Source organism: Epinephelus moara, chromosome 23 (assembly GCF_006386435.1).
Source record: "Epinephelus moara isolate mb chromosome 23, YSFRI_EMoa_1.0, whole genome shotgun sequence".
Taxonomy (NCBI): Eukaryota; Metazoa; Chordata; class Actinopteri; order Perciformes; family Serranidae; genus Epinephelus; species Epinephelus moara.
Window position 1 is genome coordinate 21,899,014 of NC_065528.1, and position 21,317 is coordinate 21,920,330.

At 41.8% G+C, this 21,317-nt stretch overlaps 1 protein-coding gene across 1 annotated transcript in view; it reads left to right on the forward strand.

Moving 5' to 3' along the window:
- Window positions 1–21,317, forward strand: part of snd1 (staphylococcal nuclease and tudor domain containing 1) — a 269,267-nt gene that overhangs the window by 63,058 nt on the left and 184,892 nt on the right. The window contains exons 12-15 of the mRNA XM_050036651.1: window positions 1,363–1,463; window positions 5,450–5,560; window positions 7,126–7,198; window positions 16,677–16,818. Of these exons, the coding sequence (XP_049892608.1) occupies window positions 1,363–1,463; window positions 5,450–5,560; window positions 7,126–7,198; window positions 16,677–16,818 (427 nt within the window). The remainder of the gene's footprint in view (window positions 1–1,362; window positions 1,464–5,449; window positions 5,561–7,125; window positions 7,199–16,676; window positions 16,819–21,317) is intronic.

Genomic DNA, 21,317 nt, shown 5'->3' on the forward strand with positions numbered 1-21,317 from the left:
AATGTTGATTTGTCACTGTTAAGCATTTAGCCCTCATGCTGTGAACCACTTAATATATATTGTGACAATAATCCTCCTGTGGTGTCTTTTAGTTTCCTTTTTGGTTTATTCTCTAAATTGTTTCAACTATGATTTCACCATGCTAACAGCGATAATGCTAAAGATGCTAATGCTAACACTTCTAATGCTAAGGATGCTAATGTTAACACTGTTTATGTTAACCAAGCTAATGCTAGCAATTTTCATGCTAATTATGCTAATGCTAACTATGCTAAGCTAACCATGCCTGTGCAGATGCCCTCCCTTTGTATAGACCTTTCAGTAATTACAATATATTTAATGTTATTTCAGTTTTACCCCGTATTCGCAAAGTTGAGTCGGCAATAATTAAAGGAGCTTGAATGCTACATCCTGACTCTGATGTCTCTGTTGCTGTCTTCTAATGAATTAGCCAAATGGCCATGGCAAACAGTTCAGTGTCCTGTCTATTGATTCTGTTTCTATGGGTGCAGTCTACCATGGTCTCCAATAACCATAATCCATCTCCTGGTATCCTTTTTTATTTTCCGTCTGCTCTTGAAAAGCACACAGCTGAACAATACATTACAACACATCCACTCTGCCTCAACAGAAGCCTCTTCTCTTCCCTCACTCACGTCACCATGTTCTCATCCTGTCCATTTAATGACAAGCCCACATTGTTCCGTGTCCTGGTTGGCGTCTCTTTCATGTCCCTGTAATAGGCCTGTCTGCTTTGTCTCTGTTTGACTTGTGTGTACGCTGTGATACTGCGATGTAGCCAGATTCCTACTTTTTTTCCCCCCCTTCTCCCATCACACTTGTCTGACACGGTTGACACGTAGCTCTTAAACTGCCGATTGTGTGTAGAGGTACAGCTTCATCTGGGCCACAAAGCAGGCTTTCCCCGTCACATGCCTGCGGACGCGCGCGCACACAGCTGAGTGACAAAATTGTATCTTCAGGGTGGGTGGATTGGAGTCCATCCCCAGGGAGCTCTGTGTTTTGAGAACACAGTGTAGGGTCATTTGGGTTCCATCACTGTTCCCTCTGTGTGTGTGTGTGTGTGTGTGTGTGTGCTTGTGTGTGTGTGTGTATTGTCCCAAACACCCACAGTGTGTTAATACGGCTCCCCCGGGGAGATCTACAGTGCTGCCTGATGTGATTCACGCTGACTGGGGGTGACCTTGAGAAGTGGGACAAACACACAGACCCACTCACACACACAAACACACACAGACACACACAAGTCAGAACGCTCCCCACACTAATTATTACCATAACTGGTGTTGCTTTCAGTTTGTCTCCGTGTTTTTGACCTCTTCTCTTGCTTTGCCCCTTCAGGTCAACGTGACAGTCGACTACATCAGAGCAGCTACCGGTCCAGGAGAAAGCACACCTGCATTCTCAGAACGCACCTGTGCTACAGTCACAATTGGCGGCATGTGAGTAACACATTGCACCACACTGAATGGTCTGCTTTGGTTTCAGTCTGCAGGGCAATACGATGGTATGCACCATGTGACAGTAGGAATGTGTCCACTGGTAGAGATTTGACTTCACTAGGTCACTGTCCTTGTTTGGGGGGAAAAGGGGAGGTACGCTGCAGAATCTGGCGCGAGCTTCAGTGTTTTTTCCTGTCTGGTTAATTGCACAACCTTGAGTCACATTTCAATTGAAGTATTTTGAGGTCAACATGGCATTTAACTGCTTTGATTCTAAGAGCCCATCTATGCTCAACAACACAGACAGCTAATGGATGTCGTGAGGGCAGAGAAGCGCAGTTCAAGTGAGATACCACTGTAGGAGACACTGAAGAACAAATGGGTAATAACATGAAAAGAATTCTCCATGTTGCGATGTATTTATTGGCCACACAATCCACTGCCGTCTACAACCCTGCCTCTGTCAAAAGGTACATTATTACAACCTCCTCCACCATCGTCTCGTTTGTTGTGTGTGAAACGTCTGACTCTGCCCTCAAATGCCATCCATAGGCTGTATCTATGTAATCGAAAAGGACGCATAAAAGTATGAGGGCAGTGACGCTTACAACGTTTGAAGTGGAAGTATCTATTTTTCGTACAAAAAGGGAGTATAAATGGGGCCCTAAGTCAATATATAAGAGAAATCTCACCTTGATCAGCTTTATATCTGGCCCCTACAAGACCCCTGCTGACCAGATGGACATCAACCCAAGGGAATGGCCATCTCTTGAATATTCAAACACTTGTAACGTGTAACACTTTAAGCTGCAGCGAATAGTAGGAATAGTTTGTCTTTTAGTTTACTGTTTTCAGAAAGAAAAGATCAAATTCTCTGACTCCAGCTGCTGAAGTGTGAATATTTTCTGGTTTCTTAACTCCTTTATGACAGTAGACTTTATATCTTTGGGTAGCGGATGTTTGAGGACGTCACCTTTGACTATTTGACTTGGGGGACCAGGGTCTGTTTTGGTTAACACTTCCTTTTCGATGACCTCCAGTCACTTTTTCCTTTGCAATTCCTTGATTGGTACGATATAAATCTGGAGACGTGGATTTTTAAGTCTTGTAAGTCGTACAACCAGTCACACAGCAGCTCTTCAGTATGTTGGCTTTTTGATGTCACAAGGAAAAATATCTTAATCAGATCAGGGCTGGATTCTCACGTGATCTCTAGGGATGGAAATCACCAGAGGATCCATGTTACGATATTATCACGATACTTAAGTAACATTACTATATTATTGCGATTTTTTTTTTTCTTCCAAAAAATATGCTGCAATATGCTGAGTATTGCAATGAAATATATTGGGATTTATTACCTTTTTTTCTACTGTTAAATATGTCCCCATAAGAAAACTGTGTCAACTTGTGTTTTAGCTAATAAGACAAAGCTTTCAGTCTGTTCGTCTCATTTCAGCCGTTTTTTATTTGCAGCAGCAAAATGTATCTAGTAGACTGAAAAAGCAGGTGATTATATTATTCTAGTAGGCTACCTAGAGTTTAATGTGTATTTGTAAGATTAACAATTTATATAATAAAAAAATCGATACTTGGCACTTGGTGATGATACGATATTGCCACACAAAAATATTGCGATACTTTGCTGTATCGAAAAAAATTTTGTTTTGCTCTTAACTCAAGTGTCGTCTCATTGAAGGCAGTGTTTTTTTTTTTTTTTTGTATGGAAGTACCAAAAAAAGATGAAGACAGTGTGATTATTTTTTACCATATCTTTATTGAATTTACAGAACAATTACTGTATTGTGATTTATAATGATGTTCTAGGATATAAAATACTGCGATAGAAGATTTTGGCCATATCGCCCAGCCCTAGTCTGTTCTGTTGTATTTGGGTGTATTCTCCTATTGCATGACTAAAACATACCTTTTATTTCTGTACTTGCAGCACACACCAACCTTAAGCTGCCCGTAGCAGTTAGTTACAAATAAACAGCCCTCACTGGCAGATCATATAGTATGTAATTTGTCAGTGTTAGGTACTTTACTAGCACATTTCATTTTATTACACCAGCTGTCTCCCTGTGTAAAACTCTAAAAGTTAGGTTCATCTGATGTAAGACGAAGCAGAATCATCATTTGTAAATGCTCAGAACTTGTAATCTCATGAATCTCAAAGTAACCTGAAAGTGCCTCTTTGTATTTTAATTTCCATGAGAAGGGTCGCCTTGGTGCAAGCAATTATTTTCCATCCACAAACGCTGCTTTGAGGAAGTCGGGTTTATCGGTTTGAAACATGTATTTTATACAGTACCACAGATACAAACGTTATTAAACTACTCAGAGGTTCAAATTTAATCACAGCTTGATAGAGGAGCTTTTTATGCCACGTGACTTGAAGTGAACCTTCAGAAGTTTTTTTCCCAGTTTTTTGTTTTTTTAAACTTTAGGTTTTCACAACCCGTTTCTGGCACTGCACAGTGTGTATAAGCCCCCCGACTCTAAAAGCGTACTGTTAGCGCTCTCTACCTCCTACGGGGCCGGATATGGGCGCCTGTTGGGCTCAGGGAGTCAGGTGCGGCTGCAGGTGGACACCTTGTATACTTGCTAACCGTGTTACAAGTACGTATGTCCACTAGGATGCTCTAGTGGGGGTTTGAGGGATGCCTCGGGGCTTGGAGGGGACCCAGCTTGCCCTCCTTATCCATGGCGGGGTACCCAGCTGTCTTCCAGAGACGGTGAGCCTCCCGTTCTGCCTTGCTTAGGCATCCAGGACCCAACAATGTGGCACAAGGAGGACAGCCGGTCCATCCTGGTACTCTGCTGGAGTACCAAGGTCATGAACCAAAAACGAAACCAAATTAAATACATTTAGCGTAAAAATACTGAAGCAGTGTACATACTACGTCGATATTTTCGTCCTTTAGAAGTCAACAGAGTGCAGGAAACAGTCTCTCAAACTTTTGACAGACCATAGACAACATCAATCCCTCTTCATCACCAAACCAACAACAGTCTTGTATCTGCGTGCATACACAGAGGTCAGGACCCGACCTCGTGACCAGCCAATTACAACCCAGCATTAGCCAACTGCACCAGCAGCTCTGCTCCACAGATAACAGTTGGCATATCCCCACACCCCACCCAGTGCATGCTGAGGTCAGGGGGGCAGAGCGGTCAATGGGGCAAATGTTTTCAACCTTGCGCGACCTTGTCGTATGGCGCATTGAATTATTCACTATTTCCGTGCTCTAGTAACAGTCAGTACTCAGTAGCACATATTCTGTAGAAAAACAGGCTCTGCTTGAGACTTTGTTGGAGCCTGTTAAAGTTATTAGCCATGCTATACTCAAAGCTGTGTGGAGGTGATAAGGTTAAGAAGCTTGGGGCAGACAGGAAGTCCTCCTTGGATGATATCCCAAACCAAATGTGTCTAAATTTAGATGATAAAAAAAAAAATCTTGTTCTTCTCTCAGTCTTTTAAAATCAAATTAGCATGTGTTGATGTAAGTGTGGAAAAGGGTCAAGGAAAAAATGTTACTGGTGACAACAGGAGCTGCGATGCTGTCAGTTACCATGGCTGCAACATGCAGAGAGACAAATGCACTCGCTGACACGAGCCCAGTTCTGAAGGGTTTACTTCCTGTCCCTTTATTTTTTGTCTCCCACACTTCACCCAGAACACTGATGTCCATGGGCTAGCCACTAAGTGCTGCATTAAGTACAACAATACTCCCCCCTTTCTGCCCTTCATGCTCTCCTCAGTACACCCGTAACGCGGCGAGGAAGCAGTTAGTCAAGTGTGCAATGTCAACATTTAAGTGACCTTTGTTCCTTTGCAGAGCCACCTTTGGGATTTGTCATGTCTTTTTTTTTTTTTTTGTGTGTGTGTGTGGATGTAGCTCACTTAGAATTCTGTGTGAAGCCGAGAGGTTTTGCTTGTTGGTTTTTATTAAAGTAATCTCTCCGTCTCCTCTTTCCTCCAGTAACATAGCCGAGGCTCTGGTCAGTAAAGGCCTGGCCACAGTCATCAGATACAGACAGGATGACGACCAGCGCTCCTCCCACTACGACGAGCTGCTTGCCGCAGAGGCTCGGTGAGGAACGCGCACACTCTTCCACATATTTCCACATTCGCTCCGTCCATCCCTCACCTGAGCCGACACACTAACTGCACACTTGACACAATGGGTCTCTCAAATGTGTGCTCATTTTCATAAAGGCACTTTTTTTCCTCCCTTCAAATAAAAACACACGCCACACTAATCTTTTACACAAACCCCTTTTTCACACAGACACACACTCGCGTGAGTTGTGCATGACCTTGGCAAATTTTGCTCTTGGGAAGAGAGAGAAAATTGAATGTGACCTTGAGGCTTTTATTTTCAAATTGCTTTTACATTTGCTGTTACGTCCGACATGGGACAAGTGAAGCGGTTATTATTTGTCAGAATTTATTCCAGCAGTGCCATCATCAGAAGTCACGGCCCAACACAGCTGCCAGTACGTTTCCTTTAGAAAACATGCTACGCTCTCACATATATACATTTTCTTAACATACATGCCTGTACACACACACGGCTTTCCAAGCGCTGGACGCTAAATCAGACGCTCTCTTTATACAGGCCCTATGAATATAATTATATGGAGGTGCAGTGGAGAGATTTAGTACGAGCTTTATTACTGTGCTATAGATTAAGATCTGCTGGCTGTAGGTAGAGCAGATGCAGCCACAGCCTCTTTTTATAGGACTAACTCTTTCACTCCCCTTTCCTTCATGCAGTGTCACTGCCCGCCCGCCCGCCCTCTTTTCCCTGCTCTCTCCCTCCTCCCGCTTTCCGTCGTCTTTTGCACATTTTGTCCTTATTTCTCCACCTTTTCAATTTTGTCCTTCTCTGGCCTTGCTCTTCCCTTCTCCCATTTCTCTCCCTCTCTCCCCCCCTTCTCTCCTTCTCTTTCGCCGTCCCTGGCGGGGTCTTATTAGAGTTGATGAGAGGTTTCTGTCTATAGCCTGGGTTTTATTTTTAGTTCCCACCGCACGAGGCCAACGGCCTACAGCCTCTCAAGAAACCTCCTCCAGGCTATTAAACGCACATATATACATGCTTGCATAAATGCACTCACTCCATCTTCCAGGCAAAACGGCCGGCCTCCCAGTGACCCATAGGTGGCATTATTCCACCCCGCAGCCGCAACCACACCGGTCATCTTCATCTCATTTGGCCCTCGGGGCTTTTTAAAGCGGCGATCACTAGCGCCGGTCATCATCACTAAAGCCCTCGCCGGCTCTAAAGAAGCAACCCCTGTCTCTCCATTTCTCCCCATCCCTCCATTCTAACAATAATTCCTCTTCCATTATAATGTCTCTGCCACCATTTCCACTTTTCATCTCAAGCATATAGATTATCTGCATGTAGGAGAAAAAAAAATCCTCCCTCCAGCGTTAGACATGATGGTATTTCAGTGAAAATAAACGGGTATGAATTAACATTCTACTTCACAATGCCACAATGGCTCCCTCTTTGTATCTACAGTGATTACTCAAAGAGCTCCCATTTCTCCAGGTCTGCAAAGCCTCCAGCCTCATGCTCGCTCAATGTATTACGACGGCGCTCGAGCCATGTTTGTGACTTGTGTGTGTTTGTGGTTTGACTGACCGTAGGGCCATCAAGAACGGGAAAGGGCTGCACAGCAAGAAGGAGGTTCCCATCCACAGAGTGGCTGATATCTCTGGGGTATGTGCCTTTTTTTTTGTGTATGCATGCCCAGGTTATTCTACACAAGAGGATGAAAGCTTTTCAATGACATATAATGGGACAAGCATCTCTCTGAATGCACAGATGTAATTCAGTGTTTTCAACCGCGGGCTCATCTAACTACTGTATAAAGCAAGGCATCTGTCTGTCTTTGTATGTGACCTGCACATATCTCCAGAACATGTCATCCAATCTTTTTCACACTTGTCATGTGCATTGCTTGGGACCAAAGGTGATGCAGTCTTGAATTTGGTGCAGTTTGGACATTAGACACGTTCAGTATTGATAAACTTTCAACACAAAAGTGTACAGGCTCTGTGCAGCAGCATGGTTGGGGCTTTCGGCCTCTTTCGAAAAGCTATCAAGTCTCGCTGAGTGTATTTCACTGGTTTGTCGGAGTAGTGGCAACTTGGGTATAGTTTTCCTAGCCTAACTAACTCATAAAACTAATCAAATAACCACCTGCAAACTACCCTCACTGATTAAATCCGTGCTCTACTTTATAACCGCCCTGGTGGTGACTGAGTCAAGCATCTTCACCTGCTTGTAAGTTTTATTAAAACATTATTAACTTATTACACTCATAACGTTCCCACTCGTTAATATCTCACCTAATTAAATCAATGTTCTCCTTTGTTATGGTGGTCAAAGCAAGCAACGGGGGGCCTGTTTGGAAATGGATACATCCGCTTGGTGTATTTCACCTGAAGTGATTTGGGGGTCTTGCTTCACTTTGCATCCTTTCTCTTACCAGGAATGTTTGTAGGCTAGAAAGTAGGTAGAAAGGTAGAGCAAGTACTTTTTTTTCTGTAGTAAGAATATTAACTGAGAGAGCTAAATTATTAATGAGTCCCTCACAAAGTCACATACACACAGTGACAGGGTTAACTGTTAGCATCATACGGCTAATGTTACCCAACACTTAACAAATTTGAAGATAGAGTTTAGCTGTTTTAGTGTTGGTGTGAGAATAGTGGTTCGGTGATGGATGCTAACCACTGCTGCGGGGCTTTTGCCCAAGAGGCAACATATGACGAGTAGAGATGAGATCACGCTGTGCTGTGTTAGCTTGTGCTAACTGCACAGAGAAAGGAGGAGGAGAGCGGCTCGAGGCACTGCGTCGAATGCCAGCAGCTGATTTTTGGCGATCAGTTGTTGCTGCCTCCTCCCATCCCACCCCTTACCTTCACTCATAGATTCTAATTCTTTGGGAAACACTGAATGCCCATAATAAAGAGCTCTGAACCCATGATGGCACTGCAACTATTTTTTGCAATTTTCATTTGTCCCTGTGATTTTACTGCAAAAAAAAAACCCTATAAACATCGCAACATGCATCGCAGATTTTTTCTTTAGAAAACCTGCCATGAAAAAGAGCATTTCAGGTCACTAAAATCCCCCAAAACAGCTTGTGAAACCCATAACTGACTGATTAATACCACACAGTAAAACTCATGCATTAAATTTTTTAGTTGAGGTGAAGAGTGAAAGAGAGTCCTTATCAGTATCATGAAATTTAATTATTATAATCAGTGAGTAAAATCTGAATCTGGATCATCATCATCATCTTCTTATCACTGTCTGAGGGCTGCCGTAGAATGGCAACAAGGATGTCAGCCGAGCAACACTCGCTACCCGGTCCCTGGTTGCGGCGATTTGCGATGCTGGCCTGCTAGGAGTTAACTAGCAGCCAGTACAGTACAGTCATCTCTCGTCTAGCTAGCATTTAGCCGTCTTACTTACTGATCCATTAGAAAGAAAGCTAGCTGGACATCGGTTTTTCACTTGTTTCCAAACTTTGTCCGTCTGCCATTGTGCTTGTGACTCAACTATCTCATGCCCAACTAAAAAAACCAAAAAAAAAAACCAAACTTCTCGTAAGGACAAGCTCCAGTCCCTGATTGGCTGACTGACCAGTTTCGCAATACATGACGCATTTCCTGCCATAAAGCAGATTTTTTCCGCGAAATTTCGACACTGGTGGCAGAAGCTTATTACAAAGATTGCAAAGCCACTAAGTAACCTATGTAAATGCTGATAGTCTGATTTTACTGTGGCCACTACCCTGTGCAACCCACATTATTTTCATAATGATATATTTAGGAAAAAATGCTGTCTGTTGCCTCTCTAAGTGTTACACCGTTGAGGTGCATATATTTAAAGTGTTTTTTGTACGTTATTTTTTGGGTGCAATGAGTTAGAGTAGCAACATACTATTCATATCTAAACATCAGAATAAATCTAAAGCTGTTTTGGGCCCAGGTTTATTGCTCAGGACCCAAGGAAGGAGGCCCTCGGCCCCGTCCGAACAGGCCTGTGTTGAATGGGCACTGCACTAGTTTACACACAACCCCCATGGCACCCAAAGATTATCGATGCCCAGCAGGTACCGACTTGTTCAACCTCGTCGTTCCACCTCACACAGTAACTCTCAGAAGACGCTCTATAATCCTCGACTCACCCCTCCGTCCCTGATCCTCACAGCCGGTTTCCTCATCTTAAAGAAACTGAGCGGCCTCTAAAAATAATCAGCCCCATTAATAAAACCATCAGTGGTGCTTGGTCCTAGCTTGTTTACGTGTGCCCAGGGGCTTGATAGAGGCATCATTTGGCTAATGAAGCCTGATTGGGAGTGCTCACCAAATGAACATTAGTGCAGGGAACCCATAAAATCTCTCAGTAACGAGTAATGGGCGATGGGCGCACATAGATTTTGAACATGTGCTTTCATTCGCACGACCGTGGAAGCTGGTTTCTACATTGATCCCAGCGTTTCTTCTGTTCACCCCATGTTTGCTCTCTTCTTAAATCTATATGTGTCCGTCCGTTCTTTTATTAATCATAGAGACACTCCTGAAAACTGTTTATTTCCAAAGCAACATTTTGCTTTTTCCACTTAAGGTTTCACAAGAGATGTAGCCCTACATGGCTACAGGCTGTCACACTGCTCTTCTATACCCAAGTGCAGTCTTCATTAGGTTGCTATAGGCTGCAGTGTTGTAGCTGTCCAGAGTTGTCAAACTGAGTGGCTGGGAGCAGAGCAGTGGAAAGTGTACTGATGGCACTCACACAGACTTTGAATGCAGCTATATAGTGGTCATTGTCGCTTGGTCAGTACAGCTCTGTTGGCTTTTTTTTTTTTTTTAACATCTTGTTATTCTCATACCAACCAAGAGGGAAATTGAGGTCAGTCAGTCAGGTGGTGCCTAAATCACCTTTTGGTACCAAGGTGAAATCAAACATACACATACTTTTCAGCATTTGTTTTTTGTTTTGCCAACATGGAAAGGCCAATTTCCAGTTTATTTTGACCTTTGTCTCTGCCTGCTCCCTCTGTTGGCTCGGGGAACGTATGGACAGCATTGTGTTTTCTTCTGATTAAGTCATTTCAGCTGCTTTTTCCACCTGACAGTGAGGCCATGTTTACACCTGGCGTTTACATGCATCTGATCTGATCAGAAGTGGACAGCTCTAAGTTCGTCCGTTCAAACCTGGCATTAGAATGAGTCTCCACATGGTTTTGAGTAACCACTTCTGACCTGATCTCACTTCCCTGCTCTAAAGGCAAATAAAGGCATAGATCATTTCTGTTTGCAAAGACCAAACGCATAGTTGTTTTGTTTTTTTAACTGGTGGGAGGCAGCAGTGCTCCTCCTTTGCCTAGTCTGCCGGAAATGAGAAGAAGAGGAAGAGGAAGATGACAACGACATGGCTGCGTAGACATATTTTATATGCAGATTTGACCATTGCCCAGCCTTCAAATGGTACGGGTGGACTGAGCCAGTGGGTGGAGCTGAAATAAAATTCCACTTATATCTATCTCTTAATCTAGATATCGTTCTACTGTTCTGTCGTTCTATCTATTGTTCTATCGTTCTATCTATCGTTCTGTCGGCTGATCTATCATTCTATCGGTCAATATCATTCTTTCTATCGTTCTATCATTCTATCTATCATTCTTTCTATCGTTCTATCGTTCTATGGTTCTATCCTATTGTTCTATCGTTCTATCTATCATTCTTTCTATCGTTCTATGGTTCTATCTATTCTATTGTTCTATCGTTCTATGGTTCTATCTATTCTATTGTTCTATCATTCTATCTATCGTTCTATCGGTCTATCTATCATTCTTTCTTTCGTTCTGTCCATCGTTCTATCTATTCTATTGTTCTGTCGTTCTATCTATCATTCTATCGGTCAATATCATTCTTTCTATCATTCCATCTATTGTTCTATTTTTCTATTGTTCTATCATTCTGTCATTCTTTCTATCGTTCTGTCTATCGTTCTATGGTTCTATCTATTCTATTGTTCTATGGTTATCGTTCTATCTATCGTTCTATCGGTCTATCGGTCTATCTATCATTCTTTCTATCGTTCTGCCCATCGTTCTATCTATTCTATTGTTCTATCATTCTAGCTATCATTCTATCAGTCAATATAATTCTTTCTATCGTTCCATCTATTGTTCTATTTTTCTATTGTTCTATCTTTCTATCATTCTTTCTGTTGTTTTGTCTATCGTTCTATGGTTCTGTCTATTCTATTCCATCGTTCTATCTATCGTTCTATTGGTCTATCGGTCTATCTATCATTCTTTCTATTGTTCTGTCCTTCGTTCTATCTATTCTGTTGTTCTATTCTATCTATCATTCTATCGGTCAACATCATTCTTTCTATCGTTACATCTATTGTTCTATTTTTCTATTGTTCTATCGTTCTATCTCCCATTCTTTCTATCGTTCTATGGTTCTATCTATCGTTCTATCGGTCTATCGGTCTGTCTATCATTCTTTCTATCGTTCTGTCCATCTATTCTATTCTTCTATCATTCTATCTATCGTTCTATTGTTCTATCATTCTATGATATGATTCCCATCCATCCATACATCCATCCATTCATCCATAAGCTGAAGTCAACTAAGGTCTTTTCACTGCACTGGGGATGCAGGATATTGGATTTTTTGCAGATATCCCATATGCCAATACTGTCTTATCCCAATGTAGTGTTGATATTATCAAGCATCCCTATTTGTGACACATGGTGCATTTTTAAATAGTCGCTCTGAACACCAGAGCCTGCTTGTTTGTAAATTCAGAGCACTGTTGGGGTGTACCATTTCTTGGTTATTCAGAGCACCAGCTGCAGAGGCTCTGAGCACTCTGTAAGCAGATGCCAGGACCATGGGTGCCAAATGCAGTGAAGGTGAAACATAACCGTTTCTTAATTCATACAAAATTAGGGAAATTGGCACAAACCCGACCTGATTCAAGCTTGGGGGAATGTTGAGAAATTGTGTCATTTTAATGCCAAACAATTATGCAATCCGGGCAGAGGATCAAAGCTTTAATCGGATCACCCAAGACGAATTCTGATACCAGGTGTAAACAGGGCCTGAGGAGCTTCACTAGGCAGTATGTGCAGCTTGTTAATCCTCTGTAGTAGATGTAATAGCAACAATTGCATGGTCCCTCACTGACTTCCTACCTACAGACTAGTCAGAAGTCATGTCTATTTGAAATGACTTCAAACTGTGGTCAATGGATCCAGCTATCACCCTCACACCTTGGTAGTTTTTTTTAGACCTCACAGCTCAAAATGCTATCAAACCACAAAAAATGTATGCAAAAGCTGTAACGTAATGTTATTCGGAATCGTTCGAGTGCCATTTATGTATCTCTGTACTTGTCGACCAGCCATCTCCTTATAAATTTTGATTTTGATGGTCTGCTGTGAATTACTCGAAATTGAACTTCAGAAACATTAGCATCTCATTGTCTCTCTCACTTGAGCTCTCGTGTAGCGCTTGTACTCGTCGGCTCTACAGAGACATTTGGTTAAATTAATCAGGCTCTCTTTTTCTGTATTTTTCATTTCAGCTGAGAACCAGGTTTGCCTGTCGTGTACAAGCTCTGCGAGCCGCTGTCTCAACTTCCATTTGAACAGGGGCATTCGGCCAAATTACTAAAGCTCTTTAACACCAGCAGGACTTTGATGTGTGGCTAATAAGTCCGACAGCACTCTGCGTAACTGCTCTCAGATGTTATGCTGTTCCACATTGTCATCATCGTAACCTCCCTGTGTCTTATTGTGTCAGCAGGACAGATAAATTACTGGACCCTGTAAAAATAATTATGACAGGGAATTGTTGTGCTGACTGAGCAGCGCGGTGCTATTTCATCAGGGGTTTTAGTGCGTTTTATACTTATAAACCGCCTGAACTTAACAGGCTAAACTGACCACATTCTGTGTGACTTGGGAGTAGTTTCAAGGGGGAGGTGCTCAATAATTAATTTACTTTAATAACAACAAGGAGAAGCAATATATGCCACACCCTACTTCCAACTGGAGATTTCACACATCTCACTCATTAAAATCTGTCCCAGTAACCCAGCACAGGCTGCAGCTGGCTTTACATTTTAACACGATTGTGCTGTGTCATGCGTTTATGTGTGACATCAGCACCGTGAAGCCCCTCTAAACTCTGCCTTATTAGTGCCACCCTGTCAGCAGTTGAGGTCAGTGCCATTACATGCAGCTGCAGCTCCTCCTCCCTCTTAGTATTTCCACGCAGGATTTGCAGCACAGTCTCCAGGATTGTTGCCAGTCAGCGCCAGTAGGCGTGTGTGTGCACGCGCACGCACCAGTTGTTTGGCTAGGCTAATGTAATGAGCATTCTAAAGGACCAAAATAGCAACATAGCCCCCCCCCCCCCCCCATCATCTTTCCCCTGCCTTCCCTCTTTTTCTTCTCCCCTATCTCCTCTGCGCTACACGCCCACACACAGCTGACACGTGCGCAGGCGCTCCCCGTCCATGTACACATGGAGACACACACTCCCATACGTCAGCATCCTCTCGCTTGGTGGTAGAGGCTTGCTGAAAGGGATTATGTACATTGAGTGGGATGCAGTCACAAATAGAGTAGAGATAGCTTTATAAACATATAGTGTAGGAGATGATCAGAGGTGGTGGGAGGAGAGTGGATAAAGCACTTGACTCACCTCGTACCTCGAAAGGTTGCATAATGAGGTCCTCTCCTCTCTCGTGTCTCTTCCCTTTTTTTTTTCTGAACCAAGTTAGACTGCACATCCCACTCACTGCAGGTGCTGGAAATGTGTTTGTGTGAACGGCTGAATGTTTGGTTCTGTTGTCTCCCACTCAAGGGGCTATTTCGGACCGCAGTGGGTGGAGTTCAGGTGGTGGATCTTGTGGCTAAAGCACATACCCTTTACTCACAACGTCCTGTGTTAGTGTCCCTCTGGTGCTGCGTGATGCCCCTAGTCCATCTCCTCTTATACCGCCCTTCGTGTCATGTCCCCCTCAAAACAGCTAAGAATATATCTGCCCGTCTGAAACATGTCTGGTGATTTTTACAATTGGAGATTTAATTTTTTTTGCCCTGATTTTCCTTGTTTGAACTCCACCCTCACTTAAAGGCACTGCCACACACACACACTGCTCTGGTCCATGACTGATTGTTGTGCCTACTTGCTCATGCCTGGAGTAGGCGCACATTAAATTATTTTTTTAATCGTTTATGAATCTGCCGCCGCATCACCAGCCCTGCCTGGAATATGCATGATTTAGCTCCGCTTGTAATTTTGGCGCGGGCAAAACAATAAGCTTGTGACTCACCCTTGCAGACAGAGATGGAGGCTGGAGGGTAGAGAATTAGTTTTGATTGCATGAGTTACCAGACGTGTCACTGATAAGCAGAGCGGACTTCATTAGGGCAGACTGAGATTTGAAGATATCTGGAAAAAGCCCACAGATTCTGTTGTCAATAAACCTATTTAGGCTGGCGTGTCTATTTTGGGTTCTTTTCATTTGACTGAGTTTTTTGGTGGATGGCGCATCCATGTTGATTTGTCTCACTGTTTTGTATCATATATTTTCCATTCTTAAGTTTCACTGTGACCCAGTACTTGAAATAAGTATATAAAGGGTCTTCAGTTTTGTTCTCTGATACACTGTTGATGCATTGGATATCAGGAAGTGTTCTCAAGTCTTTGCCCGTCAAATATGGGTGGGTGATTTATAGGTTATTCTTAATGTATTGCGGCTTGTTCCACCTGGAATGTTTGAAATGACAGTATCATGAAGATTGAGTATAAATTGTCATCCTGCCCCAGACAATACTTAATTTAATTTTATTATTACAATACTTTATTTAACTTTATTATAACTGTATTTTATTTAACCTTAGTTTAACAGTAGTTTATTGAACTTAAATGTTACATTCTTTATTAGGGATGCACAATAATATCAGCACGTCATCAGAATCAACAGTACTTTATTTTTCTTTATTATAACAGTACTGTACTTACCTTTATTATAACAGTACTCTATTTACCTTTATTATAACAGTTCTTTATTCACCTTTTTATAACAGTACTTTATTTACCTTTATTATAATGGCACTTTATTCACCTTTATTATAACAGTACTTTATTCACCTTTTTATAACAGTACTTTATTTACCTTTATTATAACACTTCTTTGTTCACCTTTTTATAACAGTACTTTATTTACCTTTATTATAACAGTTCTTTATTCACCTTTTTATAACAGTACTTTATTCACCTTTTTATAACAGTACTTTATTCACCTTTATTATACTGGCACTTTATTCACCTTTTTATAACAGTACTTTATTTGCCTTTATTATAATGGCACTTTTTTTTAATTTTTTTTTTTTTACCTTTTTTTAACATTACTTTTATTTACCTTTATTATAATGGCACTTTATTTATCTTTTTATAACAGTACTTTATTCACCTTTATTATAATGGCACTTTTTTTTAATTTATTTTTTTACTTTTTTTAACATTACTTTATTTACCTTTATTATAATGGCACTTTATTTATCTTTTTATAACAGTACTTTATTCACCTTTTTTATAACAGTACTTTATTTACCTGTATTATAAATGGCACTTTATTACCTTTTTATAACAGTACTTTATTTACCTTTATTATAACGGCACTTTATTTATCTTTTTATAACAGTACTTTATTTACCTTTAGTATAACAGTACTTTATTTACCTTTATTATAATGGCACTTTATTTACCTTTTTATAACAGTACTTTATTTACCTTTATGACAAGTGTTTTATTAACCTTTATTTATAATGTAGTTTAACTTTGTTTTAACAGTCCTTTAAGTACTTTTATATAACAGTACTTTATTTAGTAATTCAATATTTTAGTCGTCTACATTCCTTAAGTGAAGATTTTAAAATGTTTAGATATTATTGTTTATCACAAAATAGCCTAAAAGTATCGCAATATTTTTCCCACTGTCAAACAGACATATATATGCGTTTATACATATTACGACACCACATCCTTAGATTGCATTCAGTAAATTTTTTTTTAAGTGAGCTGCATAACTTTTAAAGGGTCTTGCATGAAGTATGATCTAACCTCACTTATTTCCTTTTGTCCATTAGGAGACACAGAAAGCCAAGCAGTTCTTGCCCTTCCTGCAGAGGGCTGGCCGGTCAGAAGCTGTGGTAGAATACGTCTTCAGTGGCTCCCGCCTCAAGCTGTACATGCCCAAAGAAACCTGCCTCATCACATTCCTTCTTGCCGGTGGGTACAGCTCTTTCTTTGTCCATTGTGAAGGTCACCTCCTTTAGTGTCATCTAAGCTGCTCACTATGTCTGTGCAGGTATCAGTTGCTGCCATGTCAAAGTTCATTGATATATCATTTAGTGTGTATTGGAGCAAATACATATTGAGACTTCTGCCAGCTCAGAGATCAGAGTTCAAGCTCTCCTCTCACCTCTCAGCAGGCGACCCTGACAGGGCAAGGGGAAAGCCGGGTGTATTGCACCAACCCCAGCCCACCTTCTTTCAAAGCACCAGGGTTGGCATGAAGCATGTGTCCCCTTTGACCTCACCTCCCCCTCTCTGGCTCTCTTCCACGTTTGAAATGGACTCATGCTCTGCTGTCCACGTCTTTTCAGTTTTACCGTAGTGGTCATCTTCATTAGAAACTGGCCACTGTGTCGGGGTAAAGGGACGTTTAAACTCCAGTGAATGGTCAGGTATTGTCAGGGTTTTAACGCTGTGTGAGCATGGTGGGAAAAAGAAAATCTTTTTCAATCCTTCTCTTACTCAGAGTGTCTGAGGAGAAAGTGAAGTTGTACATTTTCAGCAACAGTCAGTTTATCCTTCTTACCTGAGGTTGTTTTTGCTTGTCTCCTACATGATGAGCAATATAGGAGCACAGGGGACACCCAATGAATTGGAAAGAAAAAAATATTTTTCTCACCCTCTCATGCTCAAGAGTGTCTGAAAGGACAGTAAAGCTGTACATTTTCAGTTTCTGTTTATCCTTTATTCCTGGGTTTGTTTGTGCTTGTCTCCTACATGATGAATGGTATAGGAGTGCAAGAAATTGAGCCACAACTATTAGTTCAGTCAGGAGAGACAGAAGAATGAAGTAAAGATGGTATTTACACAGAATATGAGCGTACAGATTCACAGGCGATTTGTGCTGAGTCGTTGGGGCTTTGACACCAGAGGGAGATATTTTGTGATCGAGGGACATCTGAGCAGCAGCAGGATAAATCCCCCCATGGAGTCCAGACAGTAAGTACGTTTACATGCACGCAGTAGTCGAGCTAAGCTCATAGCTCGGCTTATCAGTCAAGTCGGACTTCTCGTCTTGTCTGAGTATGCATGCAGAAGAGAAAATCGAATTTCTGACCAAGTACGTCTGACTCCGGCACTGTATTCTTTTTAATATAGTGCGTATTGAACTAGTTTGGGGTTCTTGTTCTGAAACTTTTTTTTAAAGTGTTTTCCTACCATCCATAAACTTAAAAATGTTTAGCTGTCAGAGCATGATTGTGGTTTCCTCGTCCATCCAGAAGTGCGTCTTCTCCTCCTCGGCCGCCATGACGTTTGTTTGTTTGTTTTTCCGGGTGTTACTGCACTGCTGCTACGTCATCTCCTTCTTCTTCAGGGTGAAAGCCCGCAAAAGAGAAGGTGGTGCATGCGTAGAACGCCTAGTTCGACTCCGGTTGGACTAAGTGGATACATGCAGCAATAGCGCGATTTTCAATGGAATTATCTAGGTGTGTTAGTTGAGCTACAGATAGTCCAATTTCAGTCGGACTAAGCTGTTTACATGCATTTAAAAGTCCAGTTTCAGTTGGACTAAGCCAATAATTCGATTTTCTCAAGCTGCTGTAAATGTACTGACTGATGGTGGTGGAGGTGGCTGATGATTCTGAGGCTAATGACTGCCGAGGCAGATGTGGCTGATAAATCTGTAAAAACTGGGTGGCGATGGAGAGGTGCAGGGCACGCACGACGGCAGCAAAAAAAGAACCATATTTAAAATGAGGTGCAGTAAGATGATAGACTGACACAGAGGGTGTGTCGCTGTGCTATTGGTTGATTGTGAATTGGCTGATGACTCAATTTACCTACCCAGATAATGACATCTAGAGATAGTGAGTGAGCATTTGTCCAAGGAGTGAATGGCAGGGTGAGAAAGAGCCTGAGCATGAAAAGTGACTGAACATCATTCTTCACCCTTAGTTGTGGGGTATTCCACATTTTCCCCTATTTTATTGTACAGACACGTTCATTTATCGGGAAAGCAATCGGCAGATTAATAGATAATTAAAATAAAGCTTTCACGAATGGGGCCATTTTCAGCCTTTCTACCTGTTTTCAGCAGGAGAAAATGACTAGTTTAGGGCAAGATGCAGATGGAATGAAATACAGACTGTTTGATAGCAGGTCTAGTCATTTATTTCAGCTCCACGACCGTCTTGACAGTTTGCGCTAGTCATAAAAACACAGAGACTGTATCTTTGGCAGCCAACAGTGATTTGCACAACCCCTCAGATCATGGGAAAGGGTGAGAATGCTTATCCCTTTCCACAACGGATGATGCTCTTTGTTATAGTCGCAATAAAAACCTGTTTCAATCCATCTCCATTTCAGTCATACATTTTGCCAGCCTTACAGTCCCTCTCCGTTTCCTGTAGGACAAAACAAACACCATATATTTCTGACAAACACAGATTCAGCTTAATTATGCGTGGCTGAATTGTCGATGCATTAATTAATTTTGTAATTTGCTTCTGATTGTCTTTTGCTCTCCACTGATGGTTTTTGTAATTGGATTTATTTGTCCACCACCTTCCCCCAAGACGTATCGACACGACCCCTGCCAATATGCAGTCTGCAATACAGGAGCGCGCGAGATATTTTAGCACCGGTTTGACAATTTCCCCTTAATGAGAGTACTTAGTGAAAATGTCAGGTGTGTGCGAGATGGTGTTTACATAGTCTACTTTTTGAATTATTTTATTCAATCAAAGGTTATTAGCGAATTGTAAGAAGCACATTAGAGCTGATGACCTCCGAGCGTATTTGATTAAGGCCGTCCCCAGAAGAAAAGATTCATCTGCTGAAGATGAGACGACGCATATTGTCTTTGATACACACATTAGGCTGGATTAGCCCTGATTGATACAAATGATTCCCTTCCCTGTTTTGTGCATCTTTAACCTTTATTCCAATTAGAGTCCTCTGTATCGCCTGAAGGAGCTCCCTTGTGTGTCTCCCTATAGGTGTACGAGTGCTTCTTTGAATCATTTTTCATGTTCATCTTGTTTTTTTTTCTCGCAGAGATGTTTATGAGATACAGTATAAAGTCTTGTGGGTCTCGGCCTCGGTGTCTCTGTGCATGTATGTTCTTGTATGCATGTTTTACTTTATCTGATAGCTGATGTTAAGCCTTTAACCATACATGACATGAAGCCCGTAGGCACAAACAGCCCCATATTATCTCGCTACCTCTAATCTCCAAGCGCCTCCTATCTCCTTCCACTTTCTCTTTCCTGTCAAAGTTATCTTTCCGTGTTTTATTCACCCGTCTGCACCACAGGCTGTGTTTGAAATGACACACACATGATAAATAGGCTGTTTATCGGGTGTATGAAACAGCAGAAGCCCTTTGGACCTTTTCTCTTTAAACTTTCATATCGGTGACAGATAATGAGGTGTGTTGAGAGCAGATCTTAGTTAACAGATCTAAGCGTGTTTCAGATGTGCTCAGGATTTTAAAGTTAAATCAGCCTCTCGTCATTGAAGTAGCAGGGTAGGAAATATTCATGTCCGGATATAGTCATGTACATACTGAACTGAATGCAAAATATACACATTTTTCAATATAACCTTCAATGGAAAGAGGTTTTGGGAGGTGTATGGCAACATTAACTAAACTCAAATCTATAATGCGTTGTATAATACAGTCACTGGCCACTTTATTAGGTACACCTTGCTAGTGCCAGGTTGGACCCCCTTTTGCCTTCAGAACTGCCATAATTCTTCTTAGTACTGATTCAACAAGGTGCTGGAAACATTCCTCAGAGATTTTGGTCCATACTGACATGACAGCATCACACAGTTGCGGCAGATCTGTCGGCTGCACATCCATGATGCGAATAATATCCCCCTCCAGCCCAAGGCAAGATGGATCCATGCTTTCATGTTGTTTACACCAAATTCTGACCCTACCATCTGAATGTGGCAGCAGAAATCCAGACTCATCAGACCAGGCAACGTTTTTCCAATCTTCTATTGTCCAGTTTTGGTGAGCCTGTGTGAACTGTAGCCTCAGTTTCCTGTTGTTAGCTGACAGGAGTGGCACCTGGTGTGGTCTTCTGCTGCTGTAGCCCATCTGCTTCAAGGTTGGACGTGTTGTTGGTTCAGAGATGGTCTTCTGCAGACCTTGGTTGTAACCAGTGGTTATTTGAGTTACTGTTGCCTTTCTATCATCTTGAACCAGTCTGGCCATTCTCCTCTGACCTCTGGCATCAACAGGGCATTTTCACCCAGAGAACTGCTGCTCACTGGATATTTCCTCTTTTTCAGACCATCCTCTGTAAACCCTAGAGATGGTTGTGGGTGAAAACCTGAAATACTCAGACCGGCCAATCTGGCACCAACAACCACGCCGGGTTCAAAGTCACTTAAATCAACTTTCTTCCCCATTCTGATGCTTGGTTTGAACTCGTCTTCACCATGTCTACATGACTAAATGCATTGAGTTGCTGCCACAT